Source organism: Ranitomeya variabilis, chromosome 6, assembly GCF_051348905.1.
Source record: "Ranitomeya variabilis isolate aRanVar5 chromosome 6, aRanVar5.hap1, whole genome shotgun sequence".
Lineage (NCBI taxonomy): Eukaryota > Metazoa > Chordata > Amphibia > Anura > Dendrobatidae > Ranitomeya > Ranitomeya variabilis.
The window spans coordinates 272,151,665-272,173,502 of NC_135237.1; the positions used below are offsets into that span (position 1 = coordinate 272,151,665).

The following is a 21,838-nucleotide window of genomic DNA, read 5'->3' on the forward strand; positions in this document are numbered from 1 at the left end:
TAGTAGATGACCTACCAACTAACTACTAAGGTGCTAGTGCATATACAGATCATACTGCATATAGATAATAGTCACTACAATCGTTTGTCAAAAAATGTTAAATACACAAGAAGTAAAAAAAAAATAGTGCAACAATAAATTTAACAAACAAGGCTGGTAAAAGTAATGAAGGTAGAACAGTCAATATAAATAAAAGACAAGTGTCAATAATAAATGACCTGCCTATTAACTGATAGGTGCCAGTGCATATAGGGATACTGCTGCACAGACCAAATGCTAATGCGTATAAATAGTCAAATGCTGATTGAGCTACATTCCCCTGTGCTGGAACCGCACAAACCCGACGCGCGTTTCGCTTTCGCCTTGGCTCTAACGAGGGAAACTCAGACTGGTGATTCTTCTAAATCTCTCCTATTCTAAAAATAACCGCTATATTTGACTCCGTTGCTGGCGTTTCTCTAGCAGTGTCGCCACTGGCTCTCCTAGGCTCTCGTGTGACATTATGCCACACGAGCTCTGCAGCCAATCAGCTTCATCTTTACTCTACCATAGACAAATCTGACATCTGGAGGAATTGAGTCTAATAGCTTAATACTTCTCACACTTTCTTTTTTGCAGGTTTGGAGTATGTGCTGGAATATAATACTAAATCAATAACAAAACAAATTGAACCCAAATATTTTTGTGAGATTTGTGAATGTGACTTAGATCTAGATCCAATGGTGGAGCATTTAGCTGGTTTTGGACACCGTAAACTTTATCTGGTGAGTATTTAACGCTCTCTGCAATATCAGGATGTATACTTTTCATTGTAGAAATAAAATAACAAGCAAAATGCATATTTGCTTGTAGATTGCTTTCACAAATTGTGGGGAAAGAGGCTTGTTTCAGTCATCTTTCTCCAAAGTGGAGAAGTTTAGTATTGTATATACTAGACTATAAGCTGAGGCACCTAATTTTACCACAAAAAAATGGGAAAACTTATTGACTCGAGTATAAGCTAGGTATGCATTGTCCCCTCATCCCTATCCTGATATGTATGATTCCTCATCCCTATCCTGGTCTGCATGGCCTCCTCATCCCTATCCTGGTCTGCATGGCACCCATCAAAAAACATTTAAAAAAAAAAAATAAACCATTCTACTTGCTGTCCCTGCATTCCATCGCAATGTGTTGTTCCTGTGCCAGCAGCTGATTTATGCTTGTAAGCAGCACGTGGCAGTGACATCATGCGCTGCTTACAAGTAGAGGACTGCTGCCGGAATACTCGCTGCTCTCCACGCCACGACTGTGCGTGGACAGCTTTGAGTATTCATTGCTATTTAGTAGCGCGCACAGTGTCTTCCTGCAGCAGTCGGGCGATCATGTGTGCCTGCTACTTAGGGAATGAATGTTCACTGCCCTCCATAGGAGTGGAGAGAAGTTAATATTTGTTTCTTTTAGGTATTAGGCACAAGTGATCTTGTGGCCGCTGCAGGAAGCTGGCGGCTGTGATTACTTTGCCTGCTATTACAGAGAAAACAAGATTTTGGGTACTCACCATAAAATCTGTTTCTCGGAGCCTTCATTGGGGGACACAGGAAACCATGGGTGTATGCTGCTGCCACTAGGAGGTTGACACTATGAAAAAAAAGTTAGCTCCTCCCCAGCAGTATATACCCACCAAATGGGAGAAGGCTACTCGGTTAGTGAGAAAGCAGTAGGAGAAGCAGATAACATAACACAAATTTAACAGAAAACCAGGGCGGATGCTGTGTCCCCCAATGAAGGCTCCGAGAAACAGATTTTATGGTGAGTACCCAAAATCTTGTTTTCTCTCTCACTTCATTGGGGGACACAGGAAACCATGGGACGTCCCAAAGCAGTCCCAAGGGTGGGAAGAAGTATCATATTCTCAAGGCTGAGCTCAGGTCACCTCGGGTTGCAGGACCATTCTACCAGGATTGCATCTGATGAAGCATGTGTGAACAATGTAGAACTTTGTAAATGTATGAATGGAAACCCATGTAGCAGCTTGCCGAGCTGCGAGGCCTATACCTGATGGCGAACTGCCTGAGGCCCTTGCCGAACACGTGGAGTGTGCCAAGATCCCCTGTGGGTGTGCTTTACATCTGAGACGGTAAGCTACCAGAACAGTGGAAAGGATTCATTGAGCGATGGTAGACCTGAACACAGGGAGACCTTCTCGTAGACCCTCTTTGATGATGAATGCCGGACAGGCTCAGTCCTGAACAGGTAAGCACGTAGGGCTTTCACAAGGTCCAGTTTGTTAGAGACCACTCTCAGTGAGAGTGAGACGAACAAAAGGATGTAAGTACGATGTCCCTGAAAACGGGAAGCCACCGTAGAAAGGGCAGACAGAATTGGACATAGAACCGCCTTGACCTGGAAAACAAGGTAAGGAGAGCCACAGGAAAGTGCCGCTAGCTCTGGAATCCGACTATTGGGGAGACTGAGACCAGGAAGACTACCTTCCAGGGGAGTAACCTGAAAACTCATACAGAGACTCATGTAGGACCTCGAGCACTAGATTAACATCCCGGGAGAGTCGGCAGGGGAGGAAACTGAGTGAGAGATTCCTTGATGGATGTCGTAAGCTGTCAGCGAACAGAGAGGGCAGAAGCTTGTCTCCTAAGAGAAGGAAGGGACAGTCCGGAATTCAGACCCAGCCGTAGAAAAGACAAAATGGATGTGAAATGAGAAAAACCATCGGAGCCACCCAATGAGTCTCACACCAGTGAAAAAATTGCCTTCTATGTACAATGGCACTATGGTACATATGAAAGGATGAAGGCTTCCTTGCTTTGATCATGGTATGTACGACCTGATCTGAAAACTCTGCCAACTTCAAAACTGCGGCTTCAACAGGCATGCCCGTTAAATTGAGCAACCGAGAAACTGGGGAAAAAGAGGTCCTTGGAACAGAAGGTTCGGGAGTTCCGGAAGTCTCCACGGCGTATCCACCGGAAGGCTGATCAACTCTGCGCACCAGGAACTTTGTGGTCAATCCGTAGCGATGAGTATGATGGATAATTCTTCCACCTTTATCCTTCTGATTACTTTGGGAATCATCGGTAGGGGTGGAAATGGGTATGGGAGGGAGACCTTTGTCCAGGGTATTGCTAGTGCATCTGATACGAATGCTAGAAGGTTGCAAGATTGGAACCTTTTGGTTGAGTCTGGACACCATGATGTCCACATCCGTGGTCCCCCATCTGAGACAGATCCTGTGAAAAAGCTGACTGGTTCAGCGACCTTTCGCCTGCAGCGAGACCCTCGGCTGAGAAGTCTGCAGCTTAATTTTTCAACTCCTAGAATGTGCACCGTGGAAATTGCTGGGATATTCTGTTCGGCCCAAGACAGGATCCAAGCGACCTCTGACATCACTGCCCACCTGAAAGTTTCCCCTTGATGATTGTCATAGGCCACAACAGTGGCATTGTCGAACTGCACTAGAGTCGGATATCCATGGAAAAGTTCCGGTATTTCTCCTGAGCTGACCAATGACCCTGGACAGTCCCATCTTGGAACACTGCTCCTCAGCCGAAAAGCTGGCGTCCGTCGTTACTATCTTCCGACGAATGGGCAGATAAGGACTTCCCGAGATGGACCGATTGGGAACATTCCCGCCATTTTAGGGACAGCTTTACCCACGAGGGGATTGAGACACTGATCCAGGAAAGCGGTCCCATCTAGCTAAAAGGAAGCGTTGAAGGGGACACGTGAAGAATTTAGCAAACGGGACTGCTTGCATTGAAGCAACCACCATGCCTAGGTCATTCCTGCAGAAGCGGAGGGAGTGGGGGAGAGTGACCTCTTAGAGACGAAACCCCACGCACAAGTGCTAGGTATCTTTCTTTGGATAAGAAAATCTGTGTGGGCGGTGTCGAAAAACATCCCCAGGAACACAAGACGTTGTACCGGAATCAGAGACGAGGAAGCCCCTGCTGCGTAGAATGTCCATCGCAGACGCCATTATTTTTCTAAACACACTGTGGCATTGGCTAGGCCCAACAACTGGGCTGTGAATTGGAATTGAAGTCCTTGTTGAATGTTCATCAAACAGAAGTCGTATTCTGTCTCCATGGAAGCTATCACTGATCAAAGGGAATCCATCTTGAAGTGATGCAGGCACACATTTGTTTAGTAATCTGTGGTCCCGAATGGGCAAACTAAACCGTCCATCTTGGGGACCACAAACGGGCTTGAATAAAAACCGGAGAAATGCTCTCGTATGGAAACGGAGGCGATAACGACGCCTTAGGAAGAGTCAACAGCCTAGAAGAAAAACCCAGAAAGAGAAAGGCAGTCTTCGGTGGACAAAACTCAAAGGAAATGGCACTAAGAGAGAGTGGAAAACGCTGTCCTGTAACCATAGGAGACGACGCCTTAGACCCAAGGCATCGTCGACTACAGACAGCCGTTTGACCTGGAGCTGAAGGAGACGACTGCCCACCGGAGAGAACTTACGGGTGGGGGCAACACGTTATGCTGAGGAGAATCCGATGGAGCTTGACTTGGTTTGAGCATGCATTGAGTGCCAGCTCAGGGCTGATTTATAAAGGGCCTTTCCTTTGTTGACGCACCAGGGATTTGTCCTGTCGGGGGTAACTCTGTGATGGGAACCTCTGAAAGAAGCGACAGGGAAACCGTACGCCGTGGTGGACGTTTTGCTCTCTGTTGGTGAAAGGGACATACTCCTTCCTCCCTTGGCGTTGGAGACAATCTTGTCTTGCTCCTCTACAAGGAGTCGAGAACTGTTGAAACAAAGGACCTGTGAGGGGACCTCTTGAAGTGGGGCCCGCATTTCAGGCCGTGAGCCAAAGGGCCCTGTGGATAGTGCTGATGTTGCCGTCTGCTATGGCTGAACAGACGGCTGCATCGAGGCAGGTGGACAAGAGGCATCTTGCTTTGTAGCCGATCCAGTCCGCTAGGCCTGCCAGCTCACCTGCAAGGGTACCGGAGAAGTTACCCTGGCGGAGGTGTTTTGCCTAGGCGGAGACTGCCTTGGCTACCTAGGAAGCCTTGAAGGACGGGCAGAGGGTAGAACCACCGCCTTAAAGGCGCACTTGGCCAAAGGATCGTGTCTGTCGGAGGGTACCTCTAAGGGGGAACAGTCAGACAGAGGGGGTATAGTATTTGTGGCCAGCCGGGAGACTGGGGGTCCACCGAGGGAGACACTGCCTACATGACAAGCAGGTCAGATTCAAAAGAATACAGGATGCTCCTGCCTTTTCTTCTGTGGGAACGCTTGTCTGGGTGGTGCCATTCCACCGCAAAGATCCTGTTGAACTCGTCGTGGTTGGCAAAGGCACGAGAAGGGTGCTTCATTTCCCTGGAAAATACTGTCTGCTCAGTTAGAGATCTCTGAATCATTTATGTTAAGAGTCTCATTAATGGTGATGATGAGCAAACCACCGTACACGCAGTTTGGAGACCTGGGCTGAGTTCAGATCTCAATCTGACTCAGAGCGTGGGTCTAACTCCAGTGCCTCGAGCGTCTGACGGAGATGCCGTGAAGTAATGCAGGCGTGCCTTTTGGAACTTCTGTCCTTCCTGCGAGGTGGATTCCTCTGGGTATGCGAGGGGTTAACAGCCGACGCATCCGAAGGAGGCAATTGAGACCTGCTGATGGGTAGGATTAGGAAGCTGTTCCAAAACCGAGACCAAAGTGTGAGATACCTTGGTTAGGTCATCTGTTGACTGAGATAGGGATATCACCCACTCTGGAGGGGGAGCAGTCTTGTTGCAAGCAATGGGGAGGGGCTCCGGTGAAGACACATTAGACGGCCAGTAATTATGGCAGAGAGATGGGGTCTGACCAGAGGGCAACTTCTTGTTATGGTAGGATGGAGACTCCCAGAGTTAAATTATACCCTGTTTATATAGTGCCAAACAGAGGGATAATATACAATTTTCTTTCCTTAGTGAGATCTGAAGCCAGAATCCCTGCACTGCAGAGATAACTACTGATCCACCATGCTGCCCTGTAGACATACTGAGATATAGGAAGACTGAGCCAGAGGAGTGCTGCTTGAGATGAGAGCTGACCTCCAATTAATGGTTAGCTTGCAGACCTGAAAACTGGATGGAATACCTTAGGCAGAGCCACGGGGTAGCAGGAGCTGTGGGAGGAACCTTGTTTTCACTGAGTCTCCCTGGTCCCCACATCCTAAAGACATGCCACACAGACATTTTAAGCTGCTGAGCCACAAGCTCTGATTGTGGGACTACAGACAGCATGAGATGGCGCCGGTACATGGGTGGAGCCTGTTGCGCGCGCAAATTTTCCACTCTGTAAGGCAAGGAGGGGGACGCGCGGAGAAGTCAGGTCCAGGAGAAAGAGCCATGCTGATAGGCCGGTGGGAGGTGGGCGGAGCTAGCCGGAGTGACGGCGCATCTGATAAGGTGGCCTAGACCTGAGCTGGAGCCGGGGACTAAATTTCATCCGAGAAGTCGCAGGGGGAGTGGGGGAAGCGTGATAGACGCTGCGGACTGCCGGCGGGAGACGGAAAGGGCCATTAATGGACCGGAGGCGACCATTGCTCTTGTCAGACACTCGGGATTGTAATTATACATATAATTTTTTATTTTTTTTTTTATGAGGAGGAGCTCCCACACTGCCGCATGGACATACCTGTCCTGGAGATCCTGCATCCTCCTTCACAGAATAAAAAAGGCTTGAAGACGGACTTGCGTGCAGACCTCTGGGCCACTGGACATCACCGGTAGCTGTAGGGTACAATTGCGTGCAGACCACAGGGCCACTGGACATCACTGGTAGCCGTCGGATACGATACCATCTTCCTCCTCTGAGCGACCGGCTGTGGAGGGCGGGCGGCGCAGGGGGGGTAATGGCAAGGACCAGTCCGCATCTTCGACCTTGCAGATGCTCCAAACACGCTTGAAGTGTTAGGAGGCATGGGGTCCTGCCTGCCATACACAAGAGGGTACAGTAGTGACGCATTCCCACACTGTGCTCCCGATCTCTAGGGGGGAGAGCTTAGTGACGCATTACACTCCGTCGCCCAGAATCACAAGCCGAATCTGAAAAATAGACATCATTAATAAAAAACAGCAAAGCCTAAAGGTAGATACGGGGCTGAGAGCAGCCCGTGTCCACCTCCTACTGATACTAAGCTAAAACTGAGTAGCCTTCTCCCAGTTGGTGGGTATATACTGCTGGGGAGGACCTAACTTTTTTTTGTTTGCATAGTGTCAACGTCCTAGTGGCAGCAGCATACACCCATGGTTTCCTGTGTCCCCCAATGAATTGAGAGAAATGAATATTCACTGTTAGTGCACTGAATATTAATTTCTCTTTAGTAGTGGGACAGGCTTTAGCCGCAGCAGCCGGCTCCTACCTCCTGTAACTTCTGCATTGCCACTTAAAGGGTACCTGTCAGCAGATTATGCCGCTATTAGATGCGGCCACCGCCTTTCAGGGCTTATCTACAGCATTCTAGAATGCTGTAGATAAGCCTCCGGTCCAACCTGCAAGTGAAGAAAAATAAGTTATATTATACTTACCAGGGGGTGCGGTCCGGTCGGATGGGTGTCGCAGTTCCGGGTCCGGCGCCTCCCATCTTGCGACGCTGCCCTCCTGCTTCTTCATCCCTCCCGCATCGCGCTCCTGTGCAAGCGTACTTCTCTGTCCTGTTGAGGGCAAAGTAAAGTACTGCAGTGCGCAGGCGCCGGGAAAGGTCATAGACGCCCAGTGCCTGCTCACTACAGTACTTTACTCTGCCCTGAACAGGGCACAAAAGTACGCCTACGCAGGAGCGTGATGCCGGGGAGCGATGAAGAAGCAGGAGGGCGGCACGCAAGAAGATGGAAGGCGCCGGACCTGCGACACACATCGGACCAGACCGCGCCCCGACCCCCCCCCCCCCCCCGTGTGAGTATAATATAACTTATTTTTCCTCACTTGCAGATCGGATCGGGGGCTTATCTACAGCATTATACAGGGTGGGCCATTTATATGGATACACCTAAATAAAATGGGAATGGTTAGTGATCAACTTCCTGTTTGTTTCAAGAGGAGAAGAGGAAAGAATATGTGGCACTCACCCAGCTTGCATGAAGTTGATGTCTTTAATGTACCATCAATCCGGTTACAGACATTTCATTGAACAAAGGCAGTTAACTGGGAGTGTGGAGGGGACGACGGCCATTTCGCACGATCTGCGCTTCTACGGGTCCTTGTGACAAGGACCCGTAGAAGCGCAGATCGCGCAAAACGGCCGTCATCCCCTCCACACTCCCCGCACCCTCACCGTTACCTGCCGTGTTCAATGAAATGTCTGTAACCGGATTGATGGTCCATTAAAGACATCAACTTCATGCAAGCTGAGTGAGTGCCGCATATTTTTTCCTCTTCTCCTCTTGAAATGAAGATTATATGTTTCATATATGCAGAGCACCATTCCCCGGAGGCTTAAACAACCGCATGTTAATAGGCATAAGAAAGGGTGTGATTCAAGAAAGTATCCCCTACCAGTGATTGTATTCCTAGTGCCATTCAGCTTCACATTTTTAAAACTTCCTGTTTGTGGCACATTGGTATATGGGAAGGGGAAAACTTTTCAAGATGGGTGGTGACCATGGTGGCCATTTTGAAGTTGGCCATTTTGGATCCAACTTTATTTTTTCAAAAGGGAAGAGGGTCATGTGACACATGAAACTTAACTCCTTCCTGACGTCGGACGGGATAGTACGTCCGACGTCAGGTCCCCTGCTTTGATGCAGGGCTCCGCGGTGAGCCCGCATCAAAGCCGGGACATGTCAGCTGTTTTGAACAGCTGACATGTGCCCGCAATAGCGGCGGGTGAAATCGCGATTCACCCGCCGCTATTAACTAGTTAAATGCCGCTGTCAAACGCAGACAGCGGCATTTAACTACCGCATCCGGCCGGGCGGCCGGAAATTGTCATTGCCGACCCCCGTCACATGATCGGGGGTCGGCGATGCTTCAGTATTGTAACCATAGAGGTCCTTGAGACCTCTATGGTTACTGATCGCAGGTAGCTGTGAGCGCCACCCTGTGGTCGGCGCTCACAGCACACCTGATTTTCTGCTGCATAGCAGCGATCTGATGATCGCTGTTATGTAGCAGAGGCGATCGCGTTGTGCCTGCTTCTAGCCTCCCATGGAGGCTATTGAAGCATGGCAAAAGTTAAAAAAAAAGTTAAAAAAAATGTGAAAAAAATTAAAAAAAACATAAGTTCAAATCACCCCCCTTTCGCCCCAATCAAAATAAATCAATAAAAAAAAAATCAAACCTACACATATTTGGTATCGCCGCGTTCAGAATCGCCCGATCTATCAATAAAAAACAAAAGCATTAACCTGATCGCTAAACGGCGTAATGAGAAAAAAATCCGAATCGCCAGAATTAAGTTTTTTTGGTCGCCGTGACAATGCATTAAAATGCAATAACGGGCGATCAAAAGAACGTATCTGCACCAAAATGGTATCATTAAAAACGCCAGCTCGGCACGCAAAAAATAAGCCCTCAACCGACCCCAGATAATGAAAAATGGAGACGCTACGAGTATCGGAAAATGGCGCAATTTTTTTTTTATTATTTTTTTTTAGCAAAGTTTGGAATTTTTTTTCACCACTTAGGTAAAAAATAACCTAGTCATGTTAGGTGTCTATGAACTCGTAATGACCTGGAGAATCATAATGGCAGGTCAGTTTTAGCATTTAGTGAACCTAGCAAAAAAGCCAAGCAAAAAACAAGTGTGGGATTGCACTTTTTTTGCAATTTCACCGCACTTGGAATTTTTTTCCCGTTTTCTAGTACACGACATGGTAAAACCAAGGATGTCGTTCAAAAGTACAACTCGTCCCGCAAAAAAATAAGCCCTCATATGGCCAAATTGACGGAAAAATAAAAAAGTTATGGCTCTAGGAAGGAGGGGAGTGAAAAACGAATACGGGAAAACGGAAAATCCCATGGTCATGAAGGGGTTAATGAGAATTTCTCAAGAAAAACAATGTTGTGCTTGGTTTTAACATACCTTTATTCTTTTGTGAGTTATTTACAAGTTTATGCAAAATTAAATATCGGGTGCACCACAATTTTATCGATAATATATTAACCCCTTCCCGACCTGTGACGCCACGTAGGCGTCATGAAAGTCGGTGCCAATCCGACCTGTGACACCTATGTGGCGTCATGGAATGATCGCGTCCCTGCAGATCGGGTGAAAGGGTTAACTCCAATTTCACCCGATCTGCAGGGACAGGGGGAGTGGTACTTCAGCCCAGGGGGGGTGGCTTCACCCCCCCGTGGCTACGATCGCTCTGATTGGCTGTTAAAAGTGCAACTGCCAATCAGAGCGATTTGTAATATTTCACCTAAAAAACTGGTGAAATATTACAATCCAGCCATGGCCGATGCTGCAATATCATCGGCCATGGCTGGAAACACTTATGTACCCCCCCCCCCCACCACCACCACCGATCTCCTCCCCGGTCCGGTGCTCCGCTCCCCTCAGTCTTCCTGTCTGCTCCCCCGTCCTCCTGCCCACTCCCCCGTGCTCCGATCCCACCCCCCTGTCCTCCGATCCACCCCCCATGCTCAGATCCCCCCCCCCCCCCCTCATACTTACCGGGCCTCCCGGTGTCCGTCCGTCTTCTCCATGGGCGCCGCCATCTTCCAAAATGGCGGGCGCATGCGCAGTGCGCCCGCCGAATCTGCTGGCCGGTAGACTCGTTCCAGGTATAGTTTGATCACTGTGATAAAAAATATTTTCTGATAGGTTATTTTCTTTTTCCACTAGGGTTAGGGTTAGAACTAGGGGTAGGGTTAGGGGTAGGGTTAGGGCATGTGCACATGTGCGGATTTGGCTATGGATCCGCAGCGGAATGGCCGCGGATCCGCAGCGGATTGGCCGCTGCGAATTCGTAGCAGTTTTCCATCAGGTTTACAGTACCATGTACACCTATGGAAAACCAAATCCGCTGTGCCCATGGTGCGGAAAATTCCATGCGGAAACGCTGCGTTGTATTTTCCGCAGCATGTCAATTCTTTGTGCGGATTCCGCAGCGTTTTACACCTGTTCCTCAATAGGAATCCGCAGGTGAAATCCGCACAAAAAAACACTGGAAATCCGCTGTAAATCTGCAGGTAAAACGCAGTGCCTTTTACCTGCACATTTTAAAAAATCGTGCGGAAAAATCTCACACGAATCCGCAACGTGGTCACATAGCCTTAGGGTTAGGGTTGGAAATAGGGTTAAGATTAGGCTTGTGGTTAGGGTTACGGATAGGGTTAGGGGTGTGTTGGGGTTACAGTTGTGGGTAGGGTTGGGATTAGGGTTAGGATTAGGGTTAGGGTTGGGATTAGGGTTACGGGTGTGTTGGGGTTAGGGTTGTGGTTAGGGGTGTGTTGGGGTTAGGGTTGTGATTAGGGGTGTGTTGGGGTTAGGGTTGTGATTAGGGTTATGGCTACAGTTGGGATTAGGGTTAGGGGTGTGTTGGGGTTAGTGTTGAAGTTAGAATTGAGGGGTTTCCACTGTTTAGGCACATCAGGGGTCTCCAAACGCAACATGGCGCCACCATTGATTCCAGCCAATCTTGCGTTCAAAAAGTCAAATGGTGCTCCCTCCCTTCCAAGCCCCGACATGCGCCCAAACAGTGGTTTACCCCCACATATGGGGGTACCAGCGTACTCAGGACAAACTGGGCAACAACTATTGGGGTCCAATTTCTCCTGTTACCCTTGCAAAAATAAAAAATTACTTGCTAAAACATAATTTTTGAGGAAAGAACAATTATTTTTTATTTTCACGGCTCTGCGTTATAAACTTCTGTGAAGCACCTGAGGGTTTAAAGTGCTCACTATGCTTCTAGATAAGTTCCTTGGGGGGTCTAGTTTCCAAAATGGGGTCACTTGTGGGGGAGCTCCAATGTTTAGGCACACAGGGGCTCTCCAAACGTGACATGGTGTCCGCTAGCGATGGAGATAATTTTTTATTCAAAAAGTCAAATGGCGCTCCTTCCCTTCCGAGCCTTACCATGTGCCCAAACAGTGGTTTACCTCCACATGTGAGGTATCGGTGTACTCAGGAGAAATTGTCCAACAAATTTTAGGATCCATTTTCTCCTGTTGCCCATATGAAAATGAAAAAATTGAGGCTAAAATAATTTTTTTGTAAAAAAAAAAAGTACTTTTTCATTTTTACGGATCAATTTGTGAAGCACCTGGGGGTTTAAAGTGCTCACTATGCTTCTAGATAAGTTCCTTGGGGGGTCTAGTTTCCAAAATGGGGTCACTTGTGGGGGAGCTCAAATGTTTAGGCACACGGGGGCTCTCCAAACGCGACATGGTGTCCGCTAAAGATTGGAGCCAATTTTTCATTCAAAAAGTCAAATGGCGCTCCTTCCCTTCCGAGCCCTGCCGTGCGCCCAAACAGTGGTTTACCCCCACATATGAGGTATCAGCGTACTCATGACAAATTGGACAACAACGTTCGTGGTCCAGTTTCTCCTTTTACCCTTGGGAAAATAAAAAAATTGTTGCTAAAAGATCATTTTTGTGACTAAAAAGTTAAATGTTCATTTTTTACTTCCATGTTGCTTCTGCTGCTGTGAAACACCTGAAGGGTTAATAAACTTCTTGAATGTGGTTTTGAGCACCTTGAGGGGTGCAGTTTTTAGAATGGCGTCACTTTTGGGTATTTTCAGCCATATAGAACCCTCAAAATGACTTCAAATGTGAGGTGGTCCCTAAAAAAAATGGTTTTGTAAATTTTGTTGTAAAAATGAGAAATCACTGGTCAAATTTTAACCCTTATAACTTCCTAGCAAAAAAAAAAATTTGTTTCCAAAATTGTGCTGATGTAAAGTAGACATGTGGGAAATGTTATTTATTAACTATTTTGTGTCACATGACTCTCTGGTTTAGCAGAATAAAAATTCAAAATGTGAAAATTGCGAAATTTTCAAAATTTTTGCCAAACTTCCGTTTTTTTTCACAAATAAACTCAGTAATTATCGACCTAAATTTACCACTAACATGAAGCCCAATATGTTACGAAAAAACAATCTCAGAATCGCTAGGATCCGTTGAAGCGTTCCTGAGTTATTACCTCATAAATGGACACTGGTTAGAATTGCAAAAAACGGCCAGGTCATTAAGGCCAAAATAAGCTGGGTCATGAAGGGGTTAATAGTTACCAAGGTGCCACAGAATGCATGGAAATAAGTTATGCACAAATTGAGAATGACCAATGCATAGAAACCTGTGCACACTCGTATAATTAGAAACATATCTTTGTCACAAAAAAGCACATACAAGTAAAAACAATATATTAACACCCTATCCCATACCAATAGACCTTAGCCTGATGTAAACGCACAACCCCAAACATGAAAATGATCACACCAACCAGGTAACAAAATAGTCACCGGGAATGGTCTTCCAACAATCTTGAAGGAGTTCCCAGAGATGCTTAGCACTTGTTGGCCCTTTTGCCTTCACTCTGCGGTCCAGCTCACCCCAAACCATCTCGATTGGGTTCAGGTCCGGTGACTGTGGAGGCCAGCTCATCTGGCGTAGCACCCCATCACTCTCCTTCTTGGTCAAATAGCCCTTACACAGCCTGAAGGTGTGTTTGGTGTCATTGTCCTGTTGAAAAATAAATGATGGTCCAGGGAGATTGAGTGGTGAAGAGTGGGGGTTGGGCAGGCCTGACACTGCTCCAAATCTCTGCTGTGTGCAAGGAAAAAAGAAAAGACTGATAACATGCATATATGAATGCAGATCGAAAGTTATATGAAGCAGCCTGCAATTAGGCTTAAATAATGCCAAGTACAGTACCTTGCGAAAGTATTCGGCCCCCTGGAACTTTTCAACCTTTTCCCACATATCATGCTTCAAACATAAAGATACTGAATGTAAATTTTTGGTGAAGAATTAACAAGTGGAACCCAATTGTGAAGTTGAACTAAATTTGTTGGTTATTTTAAATTTTTGTGGAAATTCAAAAACTGAAAAGTGGGGCGTGCAATATTATTCGGCCCCTTTACTTTCAGTGCAGCATACTCATTCCAGAAGTTCATTGTGGATCTCTGAATGATCCAATGTTGTCCTAAATGCCTAATGATGATAAATATAATCCACCTGTGTGTAATCAAGTCTCCGTATAAATGCACCTGCTCTGTGATAGTCCCAGGGTTCCGTTTGAAGCACAGAGAGCATCATGAAGACCAAGGAACACAACAGGCAGGTCCGTGATACTATTGTGGAGAAGTTTAAAGCTGGATTAGGATACAAAATGATTTCCAAAACTTTAAAACATCCCAAGGAGCACTGTATAAGCGATCATATTGAAATGGAAGGAGCATCATACCACTGCAAATCTACCAAGACCCAGCCGTCCCTCTAAACTTTCATCTCAAACAAGGAGAAGACTGATCAGAGATGCAGCCAAGAGGCCCATGATCACTCTGGATGAACTGCAGAGATCTACAGCTGAGGTGGGACAGTCTGTCCATAGGACAACAATCAGTCGTACACTGCACAAATCTGGCCTTTATGGAAGAGTGGCAAGAAAGCAGCCATTTCTCAAAGATATCCATAAAAAGTGTTGTTTAAAGTTTGCAACAAGCCACCTGGGAGACACACCAAACGTGGAAGAAGGTGCTCTGGTCAGATGAAACCAAAATCGAACTTTTTGGCAAAGATGCCAAACGATATGTTTGGCGTAAAGACAACACAGCTCATCACCCTGAACATGTTATGGGAGAGGATCTGAAGTAACCCTTCACGGTTGACACCGTTCTTTTCAAATTGATCCACAGGGCGTTGCCGGCAATTGAGAATGACCAGACGGAGACGTATCTCTGTTTGGGGGGGATCAACGGCAAATCCCTAATACTGTTTGTGTCACACTTTTCATAATCTTAGCAAGTTATGCTTCAGCCTATAGTATAAAAACACTTTCACAGTTCTTAACCTGTAAGAATGCAGGAAACCCGGAAACTACATATATGGCCGTGTCTACGTGGCATAGAAAAAACATAACAGCTTGTACGTCAAGGTCTCGTAAAACAATATACCCTCAGTCTCATATCTTGTTCAAACTAGAACAATCAAGGTCTTATAACAGCTATGAACTTTAGCCTAGTAACAGAATTTCTCTTGTAAACAACAAAATGGAGTAACAAGCACAAAATAAAGTAACAAGCACAAAATGAAGCCCGATTTAATTTTTCTTAATTTAGTCCTTCACAAACACACCATCCCCACTGTCAAACATGGTGGCAGCAATCATGGTTTGGGCCTGCTTTTCTTCAGCAGGGACAGTGAAGATGGTTAAAATTGATGGGAAAGATGGATGGAGCCAAATACAGGACCATTCTTGAAGAAAACCCGTTGGAGTCTGCAAAAGACCTGAGACTGGGACGGAGATTTGTCTTCCAACAAGACAATGATCTTAAACATAAAGAAAAATCTTCAATGGAATTGTTCACAAATAAATGTATCCAGGAGTTAGAATGGCCAAGTCAAAGTCCAGAAATCAATCCAATCGAGAATCTGTGGAAAGAGCTGAAAACTGCTGTTCACAAACGATCTCCATCCAACCTCACTGAGCTCGAGCTGTTTGCCAAGGAAGAATGGGCAAGAATTTCAGTCTCTCTCAATGTACAAAACTGATAGAGACATAACCCAAGCGACTTGCAGCTGTAATCGCAGCAAAAAGTGGTGCAACAAAGTATTAAGTTAAAGGGGCCGAATAATATTGCACGCCCCACTTTTCAGTTTTTGAATTTCCACAAAAATTTAAAATAACCAATAAATTTCGTTCAACTTCACAATTGTGTTCCACTTGTTGTTGATTCTTCACTAAAAATTTGCGTTTGGTATCTTTGTTCGAAGCATGATACGTGGGAAAAGGTTGAAAAGTTCCCGGAATACTTTCGCAAGGCACTGTATGTCCCACAAGCTATGTGCAATAATATGCAAAGTGAAGCAGCCAAGTGTGAGGACTTAGTAAGATTAACACTGTTACAAACAGTTGCTGTATGTAGGAGGCTTAATGTAATGAGATAGATCTGGGTTTGTATATCTTGTGGGGCATATCTGGCATTTAGGAGGATTTGCAGGCTACTTTATAAAATCACTACCTGCACCCCTAGATCTATCTCATTATATTAAGGCTTCTGCATACAGCAACTGTTTATAACAGTGTTGATCTTACTGAATCCTCACACTTTGCTGCTTCAGTTTGCATATTATTGCACATATAGCTTGTGGGACATAAAGTACAGACCAAAAGTTTGGAGACATCTTCTCATTTAAAGATTTTTCCGTATTTTCATGACTATGAAAATTGTACATTCACACAGAAGGCATCAAAACTATGAGTTAACACGTGGTATTATATATTTAACAAAAAAGTGTGAAACAACTGAAATTATGTCTTATATTCTAGGTTCTTCAAAGTAGCCACCTTTTGCTTTGATGACTGCTTTGCACACTCTTGGCATTCTCTTGATGATCTTCAAGAGGTAGTCACCGGGAATGGTTTTCACTTCACAGGTGTGCCCTGTCAGGTTTAATAAGTGGGATTTCTTGCCTTATAAATGGGGTTGGGACCATCAGTTGTGTTGTGCAGAAGTTTGGTGGATACACAGCTGATAGCCCTCCTAAATAGACTGTTAAAATTTGAATTATGGCAAGGAAAAAGCAGCTATGTAAAGGAAAAAGCAGCTATGTAAAGAAAAACGAGTGGCCATCATTACTTTAAGAAATGAAGGTCAGTCAGTCTGAAAAATTGGGATAACTTTGAAAGTGTCCCCTAGTGCAGTGGCAAAAACCATTAAGTGCTACAAAGAAGCTGACTCACATGAGGACCGCCCCAGGAAAGGAAGACCAAGAGTCACCTCTGCTTCTGAGGATAAGTTTATCCGAGTCACCAGCCTCAGAAATCGCAGGTTAGCAGTAGTTCAGATTAGAGACCAGGTCAATGCCACAGAAAGTAACAACTGTTAAGAGGAGACTTTGTGCAGCAGGCTTTCATGGTAAAATAGCTGCTAGGAAACCACTGCTAAGGACAGGCAACAAGCAGAAGAGACTTGTTTGGGCTTAAGAACACAAGGAATAGACATTAGACCAGTGGAAATCTGTGCTTTGGTCTGATGAGTCAAAATTTGAGATCTTTGGTTCCAACCACCGTGTCTTTGTGCAACGCAGAAAAGGTGAACGGATGGTCTCTACATGCCTGGTTCCCACCGTGAAGCATGGAGGAGGAGGTGTGATGGTGTGGGGGTGCTTTGCTGGTGACACTGTTGGGGATTTATTAAAAATTGAAGGCATACTGAACCAGCATGGCTACCACAGCATCTTGCAGCAGGATGCTATTCCAGCCGGTTTGCGTTTCGTTGGACCATCATTTATTTTTCAACAGGACAATGACCCCAAACACACCTTCAGGCTGTGTAAGGGCTATTTGACCAAGAAGGAGAGAGTGATGGGTTGCTACGCCAGATGACCTGGCCTTCACAGTCACCAGACCTGAACCCTATCAAGATGGTTTGGGGTGAGCTGGACCACAGAGTGAAGGCAAAAGGGCCAACAAGTGCTAAGCATCTCTGGGAACTCCTTCAAGATTGTTGGAAGACCATTCCCGGTGACTACCTCTTGAAGCTCATCAAGAGTGTGCAAAGCAGTCATCAAAGCAAAAGGTGTCTACTTTGAAGAACCTAGAATATAAGACATAATTTCAGTTGTTTCACACTTTTTTGTTAAGTATATTATTCCACATGTGTTAATTCATAGTTTTGATGCCTTCTGTGTGAATTTACAATTTTCATAGTCCTGAAAATAAAGAAAAATCTTTAAATGAGAAATGTGTCCAAACTTTTGGTCTGTACTGTACTTGGCATTATTTAAGCCTAATTGCAGGCTTTCATATAACTTTCTATCTGCATTCATATATGCATGTTATCAGTCCTTTTTTTTTTTTTTTTTTGTTTCCTTTTTTCCTTGCACACAGCAGAGATTTGGGGCAGTGTCAGGCCTGCCCAACCCCCGCTATTCACCACTCAATCTCCCTATACATAGGGAGTTATACATGAGACATTTATCTCTCTACCAATTTTGTTATCTGTTTGGTGTGATCATTTACATATTTGGGGTTGTGCGTTTACATCAGTCTAAGGTCTATTGGTGTAGGATAGGGTGTTATTATATTGTTTTTACTTGTTTTTAAACTTGTATGTGCTTTTTTGTGACAATAAAGATATGTTTCTAATTTTACTAGTGTGCACAGGTTTCCATGCATTGGTCTTATTTACAAGTTTATGACCACTTATAAAATGTGTTCAAAGTGCTGCCCATTGTGTTGGATTGTCACTGCAACCCTCTTCTCCCACTCTTGACACACTGATAGCAACAGCGCAGAATAAATGCTATCACAGGCTTCCAGTATCCGTTGTTTCAGATGCTGCACATCTTGTATCTTCACATCATAGACAATTGCCTTCAGATGACCCCAGCATCTGAAGCAATGGATACTGGAAGCCTGTGCTAGCATTTCTTCTGTGGTGTTGCTATCAGTGTGTCAAGAGTTGGAGAAGAGGGTTGCATTGACAATTCATAATGGGCAGCACTTTGAACACGTTTTGTAAGTGGTAATAAACTTGTACATAACTCACGAAAGAGTAAAGTTACGTTAAAACCAAGCACACCATTGTTTTTCTTGTGAAATTCTCATTAAGTTTGATCTGTCACATGACCCTCTTCCCATTGAAAAAAATAAAGTTGGATCCAAAATGGCCACCATCGTCACCACCCATCTTGAAAAGTTTTCCCCCTCCCATATACTAATGTGCCACAAACAGGAAGTTGATATCACCAACCATTCCCATTTTATTTGGGTGTATCGATATAAATGGCCCACCCTGTAGAATGCTGTAGATACGCCCTGAAAGGCAATGACTGCATCTTATAGAGGCAAAATCCGCTGACAGGTTTCCTAAAGCATCCCTTCCATCTTCAGGGACCCTCACCCAAGTATAAACTAAGGATGGGGGGGCGTTTTCAGCACAAAAAAGGTGTTGAAAAACTCTGCTTATCCTCGAGTATATACAGTTATTAGGCTTTTTTTTTACACCTGGATGTAAAATAAACCATACTATTCAGAATTTAGAACATCAAGAAAATCAAGACTTCTTTTCAAAACCAGTCCACGTTGTATGTGTACAAGCAGGGTGTCATAGAGAATGTTCTATAACTATTGTACATATGAATCCCTTCATTACAACACTAATTTGACTTTCTTTTGGCATAAACTGTTCGAAAGTCACAAATTGCACAAAAACAATGAAAAAGTTTTGCCACACATGGCAAAATGCAAAATTGGTGTAGTTTATAAGGGGTGGCCATGGTCTACAACTTGCAGACAGACATTTTAATACTATAAGCAGAAAATAACACCATTCTTCTCATTTGCTGTTTAGGACACTTTGATTTGAGCCATAACTGCACCTAATTAGCAATTTTTTCTGTGATTTAGTTTTAGAATGGCATATGAAACATCAGTCTTGGTAGATACCCCAAAATGTCTATAATTGATTTTTACAAATAATTTGTAAATAGACACTTGTGTATGTTGGTGCCTTTGATTTATGTTCATTAACAAAACTCTGTCAAACAGGCAAAAGAATATCCATATGTCCTAAAAGCTCAGTCCAGCACCAAAGAAGACCCATCTAAGTTCATAAGAAGAATGGCTTTGGAGATAGAGAGAGAGGAGGGAACAAAGATGTATTTGGTATGTTTATTAGTTTCTCATTTATTGTCATGAAAAGTTTTAAAATCGTATGAGACACACTTTGTATTTTTATTGTAAGATGCATTGCCAAAGCACTATAACCTATAAGTTTATTTACGTTTTAATGATATGAAAAAAGTATTACTAGTCAGAATCTTCAAGCATTTGAAGATAATAAGAGCAAATTTGACTATTTTCAAGACTACTACCAACACTGTTATAAACTCTGTTGATCTTGTTTGTGTGGCTTCTAGATTAATGTTTAAATATCCCAGAAAGAGAGGTCTTATTATATTTCTATTAGATGTAGCAATCCTAAAAGTCAATATTGACCCTTTAACAAACCTTGCCTTATGACTTCAGCTAATAGGTGGCACTAGAGTACTAGTCCTCTTCCTCTCTAAAGAGGCAATTTTGCATAGTTAATTTCCCAGAGTAGCATGTATGGCATACAAGTCTCATCACAAGCCTGGCTTGTCGCTCTCCACAAGTAGAAATATTACCCTTTAGTTTCTTGTATAACCCCACACACCCCACTGATTGGCAGCTTTCAGCCTATGCACAGTGTACACAGAAAACTGCCAATTGGTAATATGGTTCTGATTATACAGCGCTCATGAATATGGAGGACTACATGGCAGCAAGTGTAAACAGAAACTACTGATACATGTTCAATACCAATACTGGTTCAATGCATTTTTACAAGGACTAGATCAATAAGATCAAGGAAACTCCAAAATATAAAACTCCAACACAAATGCACGGAGGTCCAAAAGTCAAAATATAGAGAGTTTATTAAACAGTTATACAAAACATCATACAAAGATCTTGATAAAAACAGCTTATCATTGCAGGGCACATAGAGGGCTTGTGTGTGAACCCACACAAGGACAACAGATTCACTGATAGCAAACAGGCTGGTATCAAAGGGCTATAGTCCCAATGAATTAAATGCGGTAGCATACATAGTGCAATAAAAGTGCAAGTGAAAAATCAAAATGTGTCCCAAGGTAGAGGGCTAAGTCAGGGAGATTATATACCGCTCCAAGTAACTCACTGGCCAAATACCACTACCCCAGGGAGCAAAGACAAATGATCAAACAGCGTCCTGCTTACCCATGTAGCCTGTCAGTGTGTGTCCAAGCAGCCCCGACGCGTGTTTTGCGTGGGCTTCTTCGGAGGGCTGTGGCAGCTTTCAGCCTATGTACAGTATACACAGAAAACTGCCAATCGGTAATATGGTTGTGGTTATACAGCGCTCATGAATATGGAGGACTACATGGCAGCAGGTGTACTAGACCTTTAGTGAGCTCCTGCTCAGAAATTATTTTGTCACATCTACAGCAAGCATCCAGTCACACATCACTGGAATAAGGGGCTCTGCATTATGATGCTCTTGGATTAAGAGGCAAAAACCTGGTGACATTCCCTTTAAGAGAGCTGTGCATAAACGAATGCCCACAGGGCATGAGGTGGAGCAGAGTCCGCTACTGCAGGAAGCTGGCTGTGGTGGCAGTAGTGGGGCGATGCTGTGGGCACTGGGCTAGGAGGAGGAGGGGGTATTCAGCAGTGCGATACTGCGTTGGGCCCTGAGCTTTTACAAGAGTCCCAGCACTTAATTGTTTTCACTGAGGTGGACTTTGGTAAATGTCCGTATACCAGTGGGGTCCGTCTGCTAAGAAAACAGAATTCAGCTCTGTTAAACAAGAGCTCAGCTCTGGAGGTCCACTCCCCTTCAGAGCACACAGAACTCTTGAGTGAGTCCAGAAGCTAAACTTTTACCTCCTGGACCACACACTAGGGTTGAGATATGGTGAACAGCGGTCCCGCCCAACTCTTTAACTGTTTACAAAAAACATGGCCTTGTTATGGTTGATTATCCCCTCTCAGCACATAACATGCTGGAGCGAACTTCCAGGTTCATATCACTGAAGCTAATTGCCTCAGTGAAACATGTCTCCCTTCCAGTATATTACCAGTGACCCTTATAAAATAAATATATGTGCATATATATATATAGAGAGAGAGATATTATGTATTTACTCATA

The 21,838-nt window shown here is 44.7% G+C and overlaps 1 protein-coding gene across 7 annotated transcripts in view; it reads left to right on the plus strand.

Moving 5' to 3' along the window:
- Window positions 1-21,838, plus strand: part of LOC143782312 (uncharacterized) — a 261,375-nt gene that overhangs the window by 185,082 nt on the left and 54,455 nt on the right. For all 7 annotated transcript variants that reach the window (XM_077269634.1, XM_077269639.1, XM_077269636.1 and 4 more), the window contains 2 exons: window positions 619-764; window positions 19,674-19,790. In XM_077269634.1, the coding sequence (XP_077125749.1) occupies window positions 619-764; window positions 19,674-19,790 (263 nt within the window). The remainder of the gene's footprint in view (window positions 1-618; window positions 765-19,673; window positions 19,791-21,838) is intronic.